We start from the raw sequence: 19,449 nt of genomic DNA, 5'->3' as shown, positions 1-19,449 counted from the left end.
TTAGATAACCCTCCACCTAACTCTAACCTTAATCTTTTTAGCTAACTCTTCCCCTAACACTAACTTTTAACCTAACTCCTAACCTTAACCCTAAACCCTAATCCAGCTAACATTAGCCAGCTTGCTAACAGTAACCACCTAGTCACCTAGCTAACGTTAGCAAATATAAATTGGAATTTGTAACATATCGTACATTTTGCAAATGTAACCTATTGGACTAATGGCAATTCCTAACATATCATACACATTGTAATAGATAACATTTGATAAGTAATGGATGATGGACATCCACAAATGAATACATACCATACGAAATGTAACATATCATACTAAATGAAATGTCTCGGATTTACGTATAGAATAATGAAAAATGCGTATACTGTATATGTGGTCTCATTGAAATAGAGTAGGCTGCCTATGCATGGTTGTAGAATCACTGGTAGTTATCTTTCCAAGGAAATGTCTGAAAATCATCGCACTCCTAAAAGGTAGGCTATAAAAATAGCTTGCAAAAGTGCAAGTCTCCCCAACTCTGCTTTTCTTCCAAATACGTCAAGTATATTGTCATATAGCCTACCAATAATGGGCCACGTGAAAATCTCAATTTAACCCAGGCTATTTCTTAGGTTATTTTTGATATCGCCTATAGGGCACAAAAAAAAGCATTTTGATATTGCCTATAGGGCACAAAATTGCTGAGACCATGGCTGGTTGGGACCAGTTCTTGCAGTTGGAGTTGGACAGAAAACCTGTGGGTGCAGTATGAAAAGCTGCGGGTGCAGTATGAAAAGCTGCGGGTGCAGTATGAAAAGCTGCGGGTGGGGTATGAAAACCTGTGGGTGCGGTATGAAAAGCTACGGGTGCAGTATGAAAGGCTGCGGGTGCAGTATGAAAAGCTGCGGGTGCGGGCGGGATGAAGAAATCAGTCCCGCGCAGACCTCTACACTGAAGCACATTCAATTAGCATCATGAAATATTCATGCTGGAATGGTTACAAATTATTTTTGAAGAAAGAAATGTTTGATGTCAGGTCTCACTGTGCCGATATAGTATCCTTCTTCTCTCACTAGCATGGAAGAGAGCAAACAGAAAAGATGGAGATGATGTGCAATACCAGTTAAATAGCTGAGTGCAACAGGGTTGAGTCCTGTATGACACAGGTGACATCGTTCTCATATGTTACAAGCTGTACTGTATATGAAAGTGCGGGTTGGAAAATAAGCCTCGACTTCCATGGGAGTGTGCTCTAGATGCGTCTTGTTCTGTGGTAATCGGTCCTGTCAACGAAAGCTTCATCCTAGCCTCTCCCCCTCATCTTGTGCTTTAGCCGTCACACATTTTAGTACAGTATGTCTCCCTTCTATGAGGGTAGAGAATGCTTTCTCTCTCTGGCAGGTGTGACCAGTAGTAGGGTGCATAGTTAGACAGTAGGAAAGACAGGCTGTTGGGTTGGAACTGAAGGAAAATCAGGGCGGTTGCTGAGGCTTTTAGTCCCATATGGCATGGTTAGTTGCCTTGGGCTCGACATGTTAGCCTAGACGTGTGGGAAACCTTGTCATAGGCAGGCAGGCAGCCAGCTGAGAGGGTCATCTGTTGTACTGAATGTATACTATGTGTGTTCTGCAAAGCACATAGTAGTCACGTGGTTTTCTCTACCCTGCCTATCTGTATAGTTTGCATCTACAGAGCCTCGAGAGCTGCATGCATAGCTGGCTTAAAGCGGCAATCAGCAGTTGAAACAAAAACAAAGTTTTTCGCTAAAAAGCTGAGGGATGGTGCTCGAGAAATATAAGCTCTCAAAAATTCATAGTATCGGAACGTATTCAGACCATTACTTTTTTGATATTTGGTTAGGTTACAGCCTTATTCTAAAATGTATTTAAAAAATCTGCATCGATCTGCACACAGTACCCCATAATGACAAAGCAAAAACAGGTTTTTAGATAATGTGTGCTAATTTATTACAAATAAAAAACTGAAATATGACATTTACATAAGTATTCAGACCCTTTAGCACCTTTGGCAGCGATTATAGCCTCGAGTCTTCTTGGGCATGACGCTACAAGCTTGGCACACCTGTATTTGGGGAGTTTTTACCCATTCTTCTCTGCAAATCCTCTCAAGCTCTGTCAGGTTGAATGGGGAGCGTTGCTGCACACCTATTTTCAAATCACTCCAGAGATGTTCGATCAGGTTCACGTCCGGGCTCTCGCTGGGCCACTCAAGGACATTCAGAGACTTGTCCCGATGCCACTCCTGCGTTATCTTGGCTGTGTGCTTAGGGTTGTTGTCCTGTTGGAAGGTGAACCTTTGCCCCAGTCTGAGGTCCTGAGCCCTCTGGAGCAGGTTTTCATCAAGGATCTCTGTACTTTGCTCTGTTCATCTTTGCCTCAATCCTGACCAGTATCCCAGTCCCTGCCGCTGAAAAACATCCTGTTAAATCTTGGTTTCATCAGACCAGAGAATCTTGTTTCTCATGGTCTGAGAGTCTTTAGTTGCCTTTTGGCAAAATCCAAGTGGGCTGTCATGTACCTTTTTACGGAGAAGTGGCTTCTGTCTGGCCACTCTACCATAAAGGCCTGATTGGTGGACTGCTGCAGAAATGGTTGTCCTTCTGGAAGTTTCTCCCATCTCCACAGAGGAACTCTAGCGCTCTGTCTGAGGGACCATTGACAATTCCTTCGACCTTGGTTTTTGCTCCGACATGCACCGTCAACTGTGGGATCTTATATAGACAGGTGTGTGCCTTTCTAAATCATGTCCAATCAATTGAATTTACCACAGGTGGATTCCAATCAAGTTGTAGAAACATCTCAAGGAGGATCAATGGAAACAGGATGCACCTGAGCTCAATTTCGAGTCTGATCGCAAAGGCTGAATACTTATGTAAATAAGGTATTTCTAAAAACCTGTTTTGTCATTATGGGGTAGTGTGTGTAGATTGCTGAGGATTTGTATTTATTTAATCCATTTTAGAATAAGGCTGTAACGTAACAAAATGTGGAAAAAGTCAATGAGTACTGTATGCACGCTAAAAACAAAGTTCCTGGAGTATCCTTTAGAGGTTCTTCAAGTTGAAACTGTGGGGGAACCCCTATAAGTTCTTCGAATACCCATTTAAAAGGGTTCTTCAAATAACCTTTTTAATGGATCCTTGAAGAACCTTTTGGGGTTAATTTGATGAACTGCCCCCCCTCCCCTATTATTATTATTATTATTAATAATAATATACATAACAATAACACCATATTTTAGTTTTCAGTGTTTATTGTTATTTTAGTGGCAAAGCAGAATAAAAACAATCTAAAGATGAGGTAAACTCCCAGCAGAGCCCCAAGTTCAATGGGTATATCCTCTGGCGTGTTGATGTTAATGTGTTGATGTTTTCTGTATCCATATCCAGAATGATTTTTCAGTGCATGGTGATCGAACAGGTTTCCTGTTAAATTCATCAGAGATGAAGTCTGTGAATCCACATTTTTTTAAATTATACAGATGATTAACAGTATTCATACCTTGGTTTTTGTGGAAAATGTGAATGAACTGTTTTGATAATGGTTTTCATGCACATACCTTGTCCATAATGTAGAGGCCTATGGGATATTCATTGAAGAGGTAAGGGAGGAGGATGATACATGTGATCTGCATAACATACCAATTGACATACCTTTGTGTATGCCTCCTCGTCTTTGTATACTTGCAGAAAAGGATGCAAAAGTGAGCAGTTCAGTCATCTGCACCCAATACATCTTGTCTTCAACATATTCTTATAGCCTACATATTCTTACCTCTTTGTTGATTTGATATCCATTGAATTTTGATTTGCACAAATATGAAAAGATAGGTGGTTTCACCATAAAACAATATCAATTTACATCATACAAGGGACAAACCTTTCCTTTAAATTGAGACCTTTACATTTTTCAGTTAAGTGCCTGCACCTGCTGTCCATTGAAATTCAAATCCAAACGTTTCAGTTGGGCAGTTAGGTACCTGCAAGAACGCCCACCAACTAACGAGGTTGCTCAATTAACCTTTTGGGGGATATTTTCAGTGCTTAGAATTAAGGTTCTTCAAAGAACTTTGAGGATCTTAGAAAAACCCTTATTGAACACCTAATTTGTAGAGTGTAGAGCAAGGACTGACCATCCAGATATCAAAATGATAGTTTTAACCATGGTTTGAGGCAATACAGTGTTTACATTTACTTTGTTTACAAACATTGGAGTAAAACAAGCTTATATTTTGGGTTCTGATGGGGTACGATAGTTGAACTAAGCCCATGGGGCATTTACAAGTTATATTCTTCAAGAATCAATGGGTCCATATCAATAATGTATAAGTCAAAACATGTATACACCAACTGCTGATTGCCCCTTAAATGATGAGTGCAGGTTGAGGTTACTATCTTGTTTTAGAATGTTAATGCAGTCAAATCCTCCCCAGCCACACCTGTGAGCATTTGTTTTTCATCTGTGTTATTTTTCGTGCTTTGAGAGTGTGAGTCAGTCAGCCAAAGAGCCAGCCTCTCTCTGTTATGTGCCTCTAACATTTGAATCGAGTAGGATGGCACTGCATCAAGTGCACAACACATGGGTGGATGTATTCAGTAGTGTCCTGTTCCTGAGTACCACCTGGTCCTGAGTCATTGATCAAAGAGATCCACAGAGCTGTGAGCACTGTAATTGGCTGTATAGCCATGTACACTGCACTACATGTGTCCCATGGGCACCAGGCTCATGACTCACTCGGCCCCTGGGAATGAGTTGTGCTGTTGGACTTGATTCGAAAGGTAAGTTCTTGTGTATTCTGCTCTTGATCAAAATGTTATGGCACAAACTGCATTGTATGAAATATTTCACCATACAGGCTATATTTCACCATAGACATTCAGTAATTTATCAAAGGATGTGAAATATTTGTTCATGCAACAATATGTTTTATAGCCAGTACTGTCGAAGGTCAGTACTTAATCCCCAGATTCATTGGCTTTTGTATGTTAGAGAGCCCGTTGTTTTTATGGTCAAATCAATGATTGAGTTGGTTTGTTTCCATTTGGATAGGCCTAAGATCCTTGACGAATGTGTCGTATGGATGCCCATGTGCACAATGTAAGATCAATTGAGCTCAAAGCATTAATGACCTAATCTGGTTGGAGCCTCAGGGTTCATAGTGCATTAAAGTGTTAAGGGCCAGGAGCCCCGGAGTCGGCCGCCTGCTGCACGCCTCACCAGCCCACCTCTTTTTCTGCATTACAGAGTACTCAAGCGTGAAGTTGCACTTTATCAGTCAGAGATGAACACAAATCAATATCGGCACAACGAGGGATATGGAAATTCATTTGGAAGGGGTGTGTAAGAGCTAGGCTGCAGTAATAAATCAATTTATCATCTGACTGGGAGACAGCATTACTGGTGAGACAGACAGTGTGTGTGTGTGTGTGTGTGTGTGGGGGGGGGGGGGGCAGAGGGACAGAGACAACGGCACAGGAAAACAGTTTGGCAGTTAGACAGACGGAGAGGCAGAGTAAATAGAGGGAGAGAAAGGTAGACTGAGGTAAAGGGAGAAAGAGAAAATAAATACTGGGAAAGACAGAAAAACAGAGTCTCCCTAATCAGTGCAGTGGAGCCAGGTGCGACACAAAAGTGTTGAGGCGTTCAGTACTCCAAAGGGGTCAGAGGGGTTGGAAAGTCAGTGTGCAGGGCCTGGCCCTCAGTCACTTGGAGTTTAGGAGTGACGTGATGCTGACAGCATGCTGTCATGTTGCCGTCCTGACTGATATGATCCAACCATCCCCTCAGATAGGGGACAGCCATGCACAGTCATGTCACAGGGCACTGCAGTGCCTTGCTCCAGCATCTACGTTCAGTTGCTTTATAAGCCTTACCTTAGCTTATGAGAATGTGATGGTTTAATGATGTGTTCCGATAAGGTAGGCTACAGTGTACTTTACTCTTAACTGTTTTCATTTTTTGTCATGTATCTCACAAAATCAATCTCAGCATGGCTGCTGGGTGAAACGGGATGTTTACGCCAAATGTTCTCTCCAGTGTTGAATAACCCCTGTTTTCTTCTCCAGAATGTTGCTACAAATTATAGAGGTGTCATGCCATTGCCTACTGCTCTAGCGTTCTGGCTACAAGACATGAGGAAAATAAATGACTGGACTATTTTAATAGAATGAACAGAAAACAGAGCATTTCCATTTCCCCCTCCCATCCCTGCCTCTCATTGCTTCCCTGTTTTGGTTTTCCTGTACTGTATTGTCACGAAGGAGCATGATCATAAGCAGGATGAGTTTGAGTGATGTGTGGGAAGGCTTCTTTCATTGGTCATACTGTGTATCTCACTCTTTCATGTGCTGCTCTCTGCTTACACATGCTTGATCTAGCTCGCATGTGTCTAGACTAACGCTTTGTCAACCTTGTGTGTCTGTGTGTGCCCCCGTCTGTCTTTCTGTGTCCCCCCGTCTGTCTTTCTGTGTGCCTGTGTGTCTTTCTGTGCCCCCGTCTGTCTTTCTGTGTGCCTGTCTATCTGTTTGTCCATCTGTGTCGTGTTTATAGTACAGTCCATTGCTGCGGTCTTTGTGCTGTTACTCCCTAAATGAATCCTGTCTTGGTTTATTCTGCTGCAGTCTGACCTATTTCCTGCTTTATTATTTTGCCAATGAGGGAGAATTAAGCAATTAACCTCTGTGTGTTTGGAGCCACTTAATACATTAACTTTTTCCATTTGCATTTTGGCACTCTGTGATCCTACAATGAAATTACTTCATTTAGGTTCTATTTTACATATTTACATAGTATGAGTCCACTAATGATTCAATCTGGAGTATTCTCTTTTAGCACATTAACATTCACAGACGTGGGCTACTTATTGGAACATAATGTTAGAAGACACCCTCACAAACATCCATAACAATTATGCTTTTGTCTGTTTACTTGAGAATGACATGAGGGTTAGAATGACATGAGGTAAAGCTGTGACCCTATAGGACCTGTTTTACTGGGAACGACTTATCTTACATTCTTGAATCTTTTTGAAAGAAAGGGTCCTATTTTGAAGATCCTTTTTGTTTTGTTACAGTACTTTGTAACAAAAGTCTTACTATCTCATAGCTACCAAGCTCCACAAATGTGTATGATATTATTTACATTCTTTCTCTTTCAGTAAAAGTTTTCACAGGGAAAATCACTTAAGATTTCTTTCTCTTTTGAGCATTTTTAAGGTTTGTGTGTTCTTATATTATCTGTTTCCTCCATCTTCTCCATTCTTGATCCTAGGTCCCCTTACAAAGAAACACAATGATGATTTAGGTGATAATGACGGGGCGGAGGATGAAGGTATTTTTTGATGCCAAACATATTTGCATGACAAGGAACCCTCCAATTTTTCCTCTTTGATTTTTTTTTTTACATTTCTTGTCCTTTTTTTGAAAGTGAAGATTTTTTTTCTCCGTAATTTTTGCTGGATGTGTTTTGTCTTTTTTGCTTGATGTTTTAAGAGTATGTTTAATGTCGCACATCATTCCAGAGTACTTAATTGTTAATAATCTAACATAGGTTTTTGCTTGAATTCTTTTTACATTTTGTAAACAAATAAATACATGTTGCATCCCATCTAAAAGAGAGTAACTATTAACCCTTCAATTAAATCGTAACACCTTTTTGCATGATTTTTCACAACTCTTTTCCTTTTCCAAAATAAAATATACTATTCCAACCCTGGGGAATTTGATACCGTGATCAATCCTAACACATAAGTCACCTTCAGTTGTGTTGTAAAAAAACTGTACGTTTCCTATGCAACATGTATGGATGTTCCTGGATCGTTATGGGCAAAGACCTGTAACATATTGATCACAAATCCCTTCCTAACGAGGCCACTTCATCACTATTTTACACAAATTCAAGTACATTATGGCACAGTTATGTAAACCTAGGAATCAAGGCCAAATGTTTAAATCAACAAATCTAAAATGGGCTTCTCACTGAAAAGTAACAGACTGAAGAAAGTACTCAAATAACCCCAAATTAAGTTATTCAAAGAGAAAGTGAGAAAGTGAACTTCCTACTTAATGACAGAACACAGTCTTAATAATGCACATCTCCTGTATAATCTGGTGAAATAAACACCAATTACAGAAAACTAAACTAGGAATGCGGCAGCTATCTTTGATCTGCAGCAACTTGCGATTTCCTGAGTACACACATCAAAAGATTAGAGACACAAATATACAGTGAAATCTCAGCCAGCCTCTCAAGTATTCACTTGATGAAGAATCCAGGCCAGACTAATAATCCTCTCTAAGACAGAAGACAATATGCTGTTAAAACCAACACATTGAAATGGCCCAAGGACCAATCGGCTTGATAACTCACTGGCGGTGCTCTTTTGACATTTAACCTATTGCCACAACAGAGCTATATAATCAAATGACAACAACAACACACTGCCATGGAACCTCAATGTCATGGAATGTAAGATGTGCAGTTCTCTGTAGGTGCCACTCCACCTGTGGATTTGTAATGGATGGAAACCTTTGTCCTCAGGAGGATTGTGACAGGGACATTCTCTTTATACTGTAGCTTGTTAGCAAGGCCATCCAGATTTGGCATTGGATGGATATCCAGTGCAGTGCTTTTATAGCTAGTCTTCTGTGATGTGAGCGCCTGTATAGGAATGCACCTGTCCTCACTTACCTCTGTACCTTACCTACAGCTAGGATTAGCCTAGCATGCCATGGCGTCCACGTAGGATGCATGACCGAACCCTATGATTAGTAGGCCCAGTTTAGAACAAATGGCTGAATTGCCATCTATTCTCAAAAGCCAGCACACACAATTCCCTGGCATCTATTCCTCATTGATGGAGGTTTAAAATGGTTTGACCTCTGTCAGAGAAGCCTGGAATCCCTCCAAAGGATTTAGAATGTGCACTTGCTTTTGCCACTCACAAAGATGAAGTGAACACAAGAACAAACAGCATAAAGGACTGTGAATGACATGAATGATGTAATGGACATCCTGACAGACACTGTAGCCATAACCCTCTGTGACCAGATGTGTGTCACTTTAATCTGCTGTTGGCACCCACACAAGAGACAGAGGGGGGCAACATATGCACTGTATGAATATTTCACTTTCACATGTACGCATGAACGCATGCATTGACATAGACAGACAAACAGACACGCAATCTTTCCAGTTAGTCTTCAGTCCTAGTTTTATTTTACATATTTAATCATTTACCTTGCTGTTATGTTTGTAACTATATGGAGAGATCAGGTATTACTCTCCTGTCTCAATGCTGCTCTAGTTTACACACTTGCGTGAATCCAGCTGCTCTTCTGTGATTCAATTAATTAATCAAAGTGAATGGAAGATGTTAGGATTCTGATGCGCAATTTATGAAAATAATTTAGATTTGCCCTCCGGATCTCTCTCTTTACAGTATCTCCCACTCTTTCCCTATTTCTCTCCCCCTTCTATTGTTCTCTCTTTCTTTCACCAAAAACGTATGCTTTTGCGCGCACACACACACACGCGCATACACATGCACTCAGCAGCTGCTCAGTCCTCATCAATATTCTAGAAGTTATGGATTGCCTACTGAAGACGTGAGGATTAGAGGTGCCCTGGCATTTTCTTCCCGCTTTCACTGGAAATGTAAGAAAGAGAGCGAAGGAAAGAGAAAGACAGAGTGGGAGGAAGAAAATCAACTAAAAGAACAGAGATGTGCTTGCATTTTGCAAATACAGCCTCATGTTTTGCCATAAAGGCATTGTGGAAGATGCCATCCTACTTTCTTTACTATTTAATTACTTTCCTTAGCTCTGAGACCTCCTGCAAGTGTCCCCCAACACCAAACATCGATAAGATATTGAACATGAATGTGGATATTTTGCACCCAAGATGAAACGTCTGTCTCCTTTGTGGAATATAAAAGTAATCAGAAGCCAATTTTTTAGTATCCCTCCCTATCCCCCATTTAATTCAAACCCAGCGGCCAAACTAGATGTCCTCTCTCAAAGACGGGATCAATTGAGTTGATGTCATTATGCAAAGTTCAGTAAGCGTAACACTTTGTTAAAGGGAAACGTTGGATGTCTGAAATTGAATTAAAAACTTTTCTTGAAGAATGTTAATCATTAAAACATTTAGGTTCAATCTTGTTTATTAGATTCTACGTTACTGATAAAACTAGCCACCTGTGCCGCTTAAATTGAAATGTCAGTTTGAATCTCTACGCTTCTTTAATGCTGACAGTTTATTGGCCCCCCAAAAATAAGAGCCCATAAAATTTCCTGAAACAAAAAACAAGATTAATGTGGAATTTTCAATTACCAGGAACATGTCATACTTGTCACGTATGAAATGAGCGGTATCACGTGCAAAAGCAGAAATTGTCTCAAAGCTAAGTCAATGTGTCCGAAATTATGAGAAAACTAAAGCGTCCACAATTTAGATTGCATCTCCAGCTGTCATTTTAATTTGTCCTTTAATCATTTCCTTCCCCTTGCAGACATCCGTGAAAGCGGTAGCCCCAAGCCAGTGATGGTATTTATCCATGGGGGATCCTACATGGAGGGCACTGGGAATATGTTTGACGGCAGCATCTTGGCAAGTTACGGCAATGTTATCGTCATCACAGTGAACTACCGGCTTGGAGTATTAGGTAAGGTTTTCCAGATTTTGTCCTTATCACTAATCCCCCACACTAGCTACCTATATATGTATATACCGGACAGTAGGCGCCCATCAATGCTTTTTCTTTGCCTTGGGGGGACAGTGTGAAACAGAGTGAAACGGAGGTGCTATGGTTTCACCCTCAATGAGATTATGCTGTCATTTGTTTTCATGAATATCCTTATTCTCGCTTCATATGGTGATTTACCCCTCCTGAAAAGCATCAAGGCTTTAATGCACACAACTCTGTGGCAATATCCTCCTTTCACTCACACCAGCAGCAATATGTGTCAAAGGAAACCGAGCTTGGAGGCACAAGATTTAAGATGATAGTAAATATGGGGTATAATTATAACCATGAATACTTTATGACCAGCCCCCAGCATGAGCCCCTGCTTTTGTCCCCATAAAGCAACTATTTCCAAATTGATTTCTCTCCATAACAAGTCTTTATTTGTACAAATTATGAATATTAGAAAACGTGGTATGTCAGATGTTTTTATTGTGAGCAATTTGGCAACAACTTGAATCCCTCCTGAATTTAAATTAGCAACGATAATAATTGGAATTTTAAAACATTAGGCCTGATTCCTCTGGACTGGTTTCATGTTGATAGTGTTCATGTGAAGATTTAAAAGCACCAGTTTTGGTGATGATCAGGTAAGTGGTGTGGCTGTGTTTTCACTAATGCTGGTTCTCCTGTCAAGCTAAGAGGCTGTGGTTTGGTGCTACAGGAAAAATGGGAGCATATTTAATCAGATGTATCTTTTTAGCATCACAAAGAGTCTTGTTGACATTTTCCTCAGTGTTTGTATTTACCCCTGTGGCGGTGGGGTAAGCGGATCAAACCACTCAGCTCTGCTGAATGAGATGAGCAGAGTAACGTTACAGGAGCAAAGCAGACGCTGTGTGATGTGTGACAAGCCTGCTCTCTGCTCATCTGACCAGCCAATCAAGGGCCCGTCTAACAAGGCCCAGAAGTGCCTTGGCCCCTGTGGCCCTTTTGTAGTCAGGACTGTGTGTGAATGTGCAAAGGAAGTAACAGAGGGGCTCTGTCATCGTGGCCCCTTCATCTCGTGTGTGTGTGTGGGGGGGGGGGGAGGCTATTTAACCAATGCTGCTACTCCTCCTAATTAACCTGACAATTAGAGGAGAGCAGAAAAGAGGACGAGAGAGAACGGGAGAAAGAGAGCGAGAGAGAGAAAGACTGGGAGAGAGAATGCTAGTGGTGCTTTTCTCTCCCACTAATGATCCTGCCAACATTATTGGGTTCTTGGTATTTTTTTTTTCTTGCCACCTGATGATTTGTTTTTCATTGTCAGGGAAGGCATGCAGAGTCATAAGGAGCCCGAAATATGCAGAGTGGCTGACGTGAGCTTTATTTATCGGTTTGGGTGTAGCGCGGGATGGATTTGGCCAGGGGCCGTTTCTCGGCCTGCCTCCGTGTGTGTCTGCAGATGTGTCAGGGTTTTGTAAGACGCCTTAATGGAATAATGGAACTCTGCTGTCAGCGCATCATTATCAGAATTGCTCTGAATTTATGGGCCGAATCATACTCATCATGGACTCCTGTATAAGACCACAGTCTGGCCGAGCTTCAACTCACATAAGACCTATTTAAAACACAGCCCTGCGCACTGTAGTGTTGGCGTGAACCTTATGGCCTCAACACATTCTCTGGTCCAATCCATCGTTAAGCATCCTTTGAATTCCAGAATTGTTGAAGCTCACAAATATGACCTTTTAGTAGTTAAAGCCAAGGCTAATAAGGGAGTTAATAACATGTCTAAATCAGGATGGCTTTTATTGTGCTTAATGACTCCCTGTATCAGAACCCAGCTGGCCTTGAAAGCATCTGTTGATCTCCCAACAGTAGGTAGAGCAACAGAGGAAAGTGATCTACCACCGCTGTCTGGGCATTAGCCAGGTAAACAGCCCAGGTTCCACTGCTCCTCCTATGCTAGGCCTGAGCACGCAGCATGTCAGCGTGATATTGCACCAGGCAGGGCTCCGGGAGCAGATGCAGCCAGCCATGTTCTTCCCATTGTTTACCCTTTCAACCATCTTCACCGCTGCCTTTTGTTCTTGCTGAAATAATTGGTTCTGCAGTTTTTTTTATTTAATCATTGCGTGTGGCCCGGTGTAGAGGATTATTGTTTTTCATGCTTATTTATGTATTCTCCCTGAAACAAATACCGCAGATAATTTGTTTCATTAGTCTGCGTCTCTTTCCTTTCTGTTGCTTCACGGCTGGCCTGCCCATTGGCCCGACTAACATGTTAGCTGCTGGCCTCAGTCTCTGACTGGTAACCCTGGGCTTGCCTGAGGATCTTTAAGAGGGACATGGAAAGTGTCTGACCCCATTTCTATTAGCAATGCATCTTGGGAGATGCCTAATTTGAGTATGTTTATTAATATGCGTTTAGTGGTTCTTCAGGATTGCTCTCTCTACAAATGCTACATGTATACAGTGTCTTGTATCTTGAGTGGATATTATATACTATTGTACAGTGGCAGTTAGTGCTGTTTAAGATGAGAGAGGACGATTTGTTTTCATGAGCATGGCCATATTTCTATTACAGCATATTGGGTGACAGTCAACGTATGAATCATAACCTCTTATCATATCATCATTCTGAACCGTAGTAACCTCCTTGCATCTGCAAAAAACCCAGCCTTACTTTCAGTACTACACAAATTGCTTTAATTATTTATTTACTAGCTAACTAAATGATAACACAGGATAAACATACACACTTAATACATTAGAAACAGGTCCCTAGCTACTGACACAATATGGCTGCTTGTTACAAAGGAGATGGAGAGAGAAAGAGACACTTATCGTTGGTACATTTTAGGAACTACTCTCACAGTAATCATATACTTTGCACACGAACCGCCAACCGTTTGGAGTAAGAAGTCATACATTTATTTACGTGTGAATGCTTTCGTTCGCAATTTATCTCTGTCCGAACCAGGCCTTCTTAGGAAGGGTGTTAGGACTTTCCGTAGCATGCTTGTAAGGCTCTGATTGTCCCAAAGGGCCCCCCCCCAATCTTCTACTGTTGTTCACTCTGGAAGATGCTCCTTGGAAGATAAGCTAGCCAGCCGTGTCGACAGTTCCCATTGGTGATGAGAGTAGTAGAATACAGTGATTTGAGAAGAGTAGGATGGTTTGAAGAGTAGTAGAATGGTTCAACTTTTTTTTTTTTCCACCTTTATTTAACCAGGTAGGCTAGTTGAGAACAAGTTCTCATTTGCAACTGCGACCTGGCCAAGATAAAGCATAGCAGTGTGAACAGACAACACAGAGTTACACATGGAGTAAACAATTAACAAGTCAATAACACAGTAGAAAAAAAGGGAGTCTATATACATTGTGTGCAAAAGGCATAAGGAGGTAGGCGAATAATTACAATTTTGCAGATTAACACTGGAGTGATAAATGATCAGATGGTCATGTACAGGTAGAGATATTGGTGTGCAAAAGAGCAGAAAAGTAAATAAATAAAAACAGTATGGGGATGAGGTAGGTAAAAATGGGTGGGCTATTTACCGATAGACTATGTACAGCTGCAGCGATCGGTTAGCTGCTCAGATAGCAGATGTTTGAAGTTGGTGAGGGAGATAAAAGTCTCCAACTTCAGCGATTTTTGCAATTCGTTCCAGTCACAGGCAGCAGAGAACTGGAACAAAAGGCGGCCAAATTAGGTGTTGGCTTTAAGGATGAACAGTGAGATACACCTGCTGGAGCGCGTGCTATGGGTGGGTGTTGTCATCGTGACCAGTGAACTGAGATAAGGCGGAGCTTTACCTAGCATGGACTTGTAGATGACCTGGAGCCAGTGGGTCTGGCGACGAATATGTAGCGAGGGCCAGTCGACTAGAGCATACAGGTCGCAGTGGTGGGTGGTATAAGGTGCTTTAGTGACAAAACGGATGGCACTGTGATAAACTGAATCCAGTTTGCTGAGTAGAGTGTTGGAAGCAATTTTGTAGATGACATCGCCAAAGTCGAGGATCGGTAGGATAGTCAGTTTTACTAGGGTAAGTTTGGCGGCGTGAGTGAAGGAGGCTTTGTTGCGGAATAGAAAGCCGACTCTAGATTTGATTTTCGATTGGAGATGTTTGATATGAGTCTGGAAGGAGAGTTTACAGTCTAGCCAGACACCTAGGTACTTATAGATGTCCACATTTTCAAGGTCGGAACCATCCAGGGTGGTGATGCTAGTCAGGCGTGCGGGTGCAGGCAGTGAATGGTTGAAAAGCATGCATTTGGTTTTACTAACGTTTAAGAGCAGTTGGAGGCCACGGAAGGAGTGTTGTATGGCATTGAAGCTCATTTGGAGGTTAGATAGCACAGTGTCCAAGGACGGGCCGGAAGTATATAGAATGGTGTCGTCTGCGTAGAGGTGGATCAGGGAATCGCCCGCAGCAAGAGCAACATCATTGATATATACAGAGAAAAGAGTCGGCCCGAGAATTGAACCCTGTGGTTACTTAGGACAGCTAATCAGCCGTACCAGTGATTGTCCGGGAGGTGACGTTATTGTCTCTACCTTGTGTTGAGATTTCAGAGTTCGAACCACTTTGGACGTGAGCTGCAGCTCAACTCCTCTCTGGTCTGATATGGTAATTCTTAACCCATCATTTTATACAGTTCTTCAAAAGGGGCAGTTTGTGAGGCTGACACACTCTGACCTCACTCAAGGGGGCGGTGACTACTTACTTGTACAAAGTTATAAAAACAATTTCCTCTTATAGTTTCACATCCCGCTCTTAACCAAAACACTTTCATAATGTTTGATATTTCATACACAATGTAAAGCATGGAAACTTCGTACATATAGTTGTTATACTTTCCTGTGGGTGAGAGATGGTCTGGTTGAAATCATCCATTGCCAAGCTGATCTGACCTATTTGGATCCTCACAGGACAGTCATAACACTAGCCTATGAATGAAAGTTTATAACGTAGGTGCACACAGGTTGAGAGACAAATTTGAGGTGACAGACAGTGACAAATGGCCAGGCAGTACTGCCTTGCACGCTCTTGCCTGCATCTAGCTTATATAGAATGTAGTCATTAGTCCAACAGTTACAAACAATTGGACAAATTCAAGCATGTTTATCCACGTTTTGTTCCGTTTACGAAACATTTTTCAACAGTATCGGTGAAATGAATACACCGCTGATCACACGTAAACACACAGCCATGTTATATTCCTTCTCACATCTATGTGCTCTACTCCTCTCACCTCGTCCCATCGCTTGTGGACTTCAATGCAAAATTCATCGGTTGTACAGTATATGACTAGGTAGAAAAACCTTTCCAAGCCAAACCGCTACACACAGCCTACATCGTTATCACCATATTAGCTAAAGTAACATCCTAGTCAACATAGCTAAGATACGAAAAAAACAGTGTTTAATTTCATCAAACTTAACATGCGTAAATATTTGTATGAACAAGACATGTGACTAACAGTAATGGAATAATGTGTCCCTGGACAAAGTGGGGGTCAAAATCAAAAGTAACAGTCAGTATCTGGTGTGGCCACCAGCTGCATTAAGAACTGCAGCGCATCTTCTACTCATGGACTGCACCAGATTTGCCCGTTCTTGCTGTGAGATGTTACCCCACTCTTCCACCAAGGCACCTGCAAGTTCCCGGACATTTCTTGGGGAGAATGGCCCTAGCCCTCACCCTCCAATCCAACAGGTCCCATACGTGCTCAGTGGGATTGACATCTGGGCTCTTTGCTGGCCATGGCAGAACACTGATATTCCTGTCTTGCAGGAAATCACGCACAGAACGAGCAGTATGGCTGGTGGCATTGTCATGCTGGAGGGTCATGTCAGGATGAGCCTGCAGGAAGGGTACCACATGAGGGAGGAGGATGTCTTCCCTTTAACGCACAGCATTGAAATTGCCTGCAATGACAACAAGCTCAGTCCGATGATGCTTTGACACACCGCCCCAGACCATGACGGACCCTCCCCTCCAAATTGATCTCACTCCAGAGTACAGGCCTCGGTGTTACGCTCATTCCTTTGATGATAAACGTGAATCCGACCATCACCCCTGGTGAGACAAAACCGCGACTCGTCAGTGAAGATCACTTTTTGCCAGTCCTGTCTGGTCCAGCGACAGTGGGTTTGTGCCCATAGGCGACGTGGTTGTCGGTGATGTCTGGTGAGGACCTGCCTTACAACAGGCCTACAAACCCTTAGTCCGGCCTCTCTCAGACTACTGCGGTCAGTCTGAGCACTGATGGAAGGATTGTGTGTATCTGGTATAACTTGGGCAGTTGTTGTTGCCATCCTGTACCTGTCCCGTATGTGTGATGTTCGGATGTACCGATCCTGTGCAGGTGTTGTTACACGTGGTCTGCCACTGCGAGGACGATCACCTGTCCGTCCTGTCTTACGCGTCTCACAGTACGGACATTGCAATGTATTGCCCTGGCCACATCTGCAGTCCTTATGCCTCCTTGCAGCATGCCTAAGGAACGTTCACACAGATGAGCAGGGACCCTGGGCATCTTTCTATTAGTGCTTTTCAGAGTCAGTAGAAAGGCCTCTTTAGTGTCATGCAGTAATGCTACAGTAATGTTACAGTGTACAGTCAGTAAGCAGTTACACTGTCGGCCCCGGTAGCAATAAATGAATGAAGCCAAAAGTTTACCTTGACTTGGAGAGTTCCAGTGTTGTGTTGGATAATCATAGCCAGGTAGCTAACATAGCATCTCCCTGTTTGGGCAGGGTGTTTCAGTAGGCTAAACTATGTAGCTGTATTTGCTAGCTAAGTAAGTGAAACTGAAAGTGAGAAAAAAAGGACAATTTCTATCTATATAAATTTCTCTCTTGCTTCTTCATTTTGGAATAAATTAATTTGTTCAAAACTATTCAACCATTGTCTTTCTCTCTCTTACTCACCAAGCTTATGCTTTTAGTACTAGATTACTTATCTGATCCTTTGATTGTGTGGACAACATGTCACTTCATGCTGCAAGAGCTCTGATAGGTTGGAGAATGTCCCCTGGAAGTTGTCATAATTACTGTGTAAGTCTATGGAAGGGGGTGAGAACCATTAGCCTCCTAGGTCTTGTATTGAGGTCAATGTACCTAGAGGAGTATGGAAGCTAGGTGTCCTCCGGCTACACCATGGTGCTGTAGACCTTTGCAAAATAATGTGTTTTAATCAATTATTTGGTGACATGATTATATTTAGTATAGTTTAATCTAAAAAGGATAACTTTTAAAATATTTTACCTTTAAAAAATATTAAAAATTCACTGAGGAGGATGGTCCTCCCCTTCCTCCTCTGAGGAGCTTCCACTGATTGTATAACATGTACAAGTGCAGATTGATGTTTATTGTCATGAGGCTTGTCCTGGAGGCGGAACTGAGCCATTTCGCCCCTAGATAGGGTTAGCAGTGTGGTTAGCGTTAGGTTTAAGATCTGATCTTATGACTTTGTGGCCGTGCCAGCTAGAGACAACTCTGCAGAGCTGTCTCCAGAACAAGATTCATGATGAAAAACGCTAACCTGCTAGATAAGTAACCTACACACACATCTGAACTGGTCATGTTAGGTAATCCCAATAGTCAGTTGTGGTCTGCGAATTGTTCCCAGGTGACTTGACGCTTTGGTGGAGGGAAAGAGAGGCTGTGGCTGAAGTACACGGGCATGTGCCACCAGCAGGGCTGTGGGGGCTGTGGCCTCAGTGTTCTGGTGACACAGTGGATATTAGTGGTGGCTGGTAGAGCACAGCAGATGTCCATGTAAGCCTGCTTAGTGGCTGGTCTTTCTGTCCTCGATCCCCCCCCCCCGCCCCACAGGCTCACTAGCCAGACCCTCTTAGAACCATGCTCTCCTAATATAAGTACATAGTTTGGCACAAGGTCTGCCTCAGGAAGACATAGTCAGAACCAAGAAACCACTCAGGATGTGATGTTTCCTCGTACACGGGGATGACACACAGGGATGAGTGTGGCTTTGTTCCTCTTTGTCACTCCACTGTTGTAATCCTCTGTGGATCTCACCGGGCCTGATGTTTGTATTGGTCTGATTTCACTGGGAGGTTATCTGACTGAAGGCTCCCAGCTAACTGTACTGCCCCCCTACCACTTTTATTTACTGTGTCTCGACTCCTGGGGAAATTGCATTGTGACTCCATCTCATGTGAAGCTGCCACAATTTACGGCCAAAGCCCCTGAAGTTATTTTGCCGATGGCTGCGGGGGTTTCTGTCAAGCTGACCACCCTCATCCGGTCCAGCCGTGGCATTTATTTTGCTTGCAGATAGGAGATACTGTGAGGAGCTGACGTGCAGGAGGGCAACAACAGATGGATCGATGTGGACTGACACATCTATCTTTACCACAGCGTGAAGGATAAGCTTGCCTTGCTCCTGGGCATTTCTGTGGAAACCAACCAGTGTGGATGATCAAGGTGCTTGCTGGGCTGAGTGCGGGGAGCAGGGCAGCACGGTGCGGGGCTGCAGTCTGGGCTCCGGGAAAACAGATGGATATGTTTAACAACTTGGAAACGAGGCATATTGGAGGACCTTGTAGCTCAAGAAGGCACCCTGTTCACACGTACACATGTAGAAGGAAAGTGGGAAAGCAAACCTTTCTCTGTGCCAGTGTCATTTTTTTATAGGCACTAACCATCCTCCCTAGCTGTAATCCCTCCTCAACATTTTATCCAGTGTATTTTGCAGTTGAATTATTCATATCTCCTGCAGTAATTTAACA

General features: G+C 42.6%; 1 protein-coding gene and 1 long non-coding RNA gene across 3 annotated transcripts in view; one reads left to right on the top strand and one right to left on the bottom strand.

The window, feature by feature from the left end:
* The window catches only part of LOC109902985 (neuroligin-1), a 264,549-nt gene that overhangs the window by 63,963 nt on the left and 181,137 nt on the right, over positions 1 to 19,449 (top strand). The window contains exons 3-4 of one of the 2 annotated variants that reach the window (XM_031785956.1): positions 7,284 to 7,343; positions 10,525 to 10,677. In XM_031785956.1, coding sequence (XP_031641816.1) covers positions 7,284 to 7,343; positions 10,525 to 10,677 — 213 coding nt within the window. The remainder of the gene's footprint in view (positions 1 to 7,283; positions 7,344 to 10,524; positions 10,678 to 19,449) is intronic. The other variant, XM_031785958.1, reaches the window with a different exon arrangement.
* Positions 3,263 to 3,915, bottom strand: LOC109902644 (uncharacterized). The gene is made up of 3 exons (XR_002256914.2): positions 3,789 to 3,915; positions 3,574 to 3,696; positions 3,263 to 3,439 (listed from the first exon to the last, which is right to left on the bottom strand). It is a non-coding gene; the product is annotated as an uncharacterized LOC109902644 (long non-coding RNA).

Source organism: Oncorhynchus kisutch, linkage group LG13, assembly GCF_002021735.2.
Source record: "Oncorhynchus kisutch isolate 150728-3 linkage group LG13, Okis_V2, whole genome shotgun sequence".
NCBI classification, from domain to species: domain Eukaryota; kingdom Metazoa; phylum Chordata; class Actinopteri; order Salmoniformes; family Salmonidae; genus Oncorhynchus; species Oncorhynchus kisutch.
Note: the sequence above shows the minus strand (reverse complement) of the source record. Positions and strands in the feature narration are given on the sequence as shown.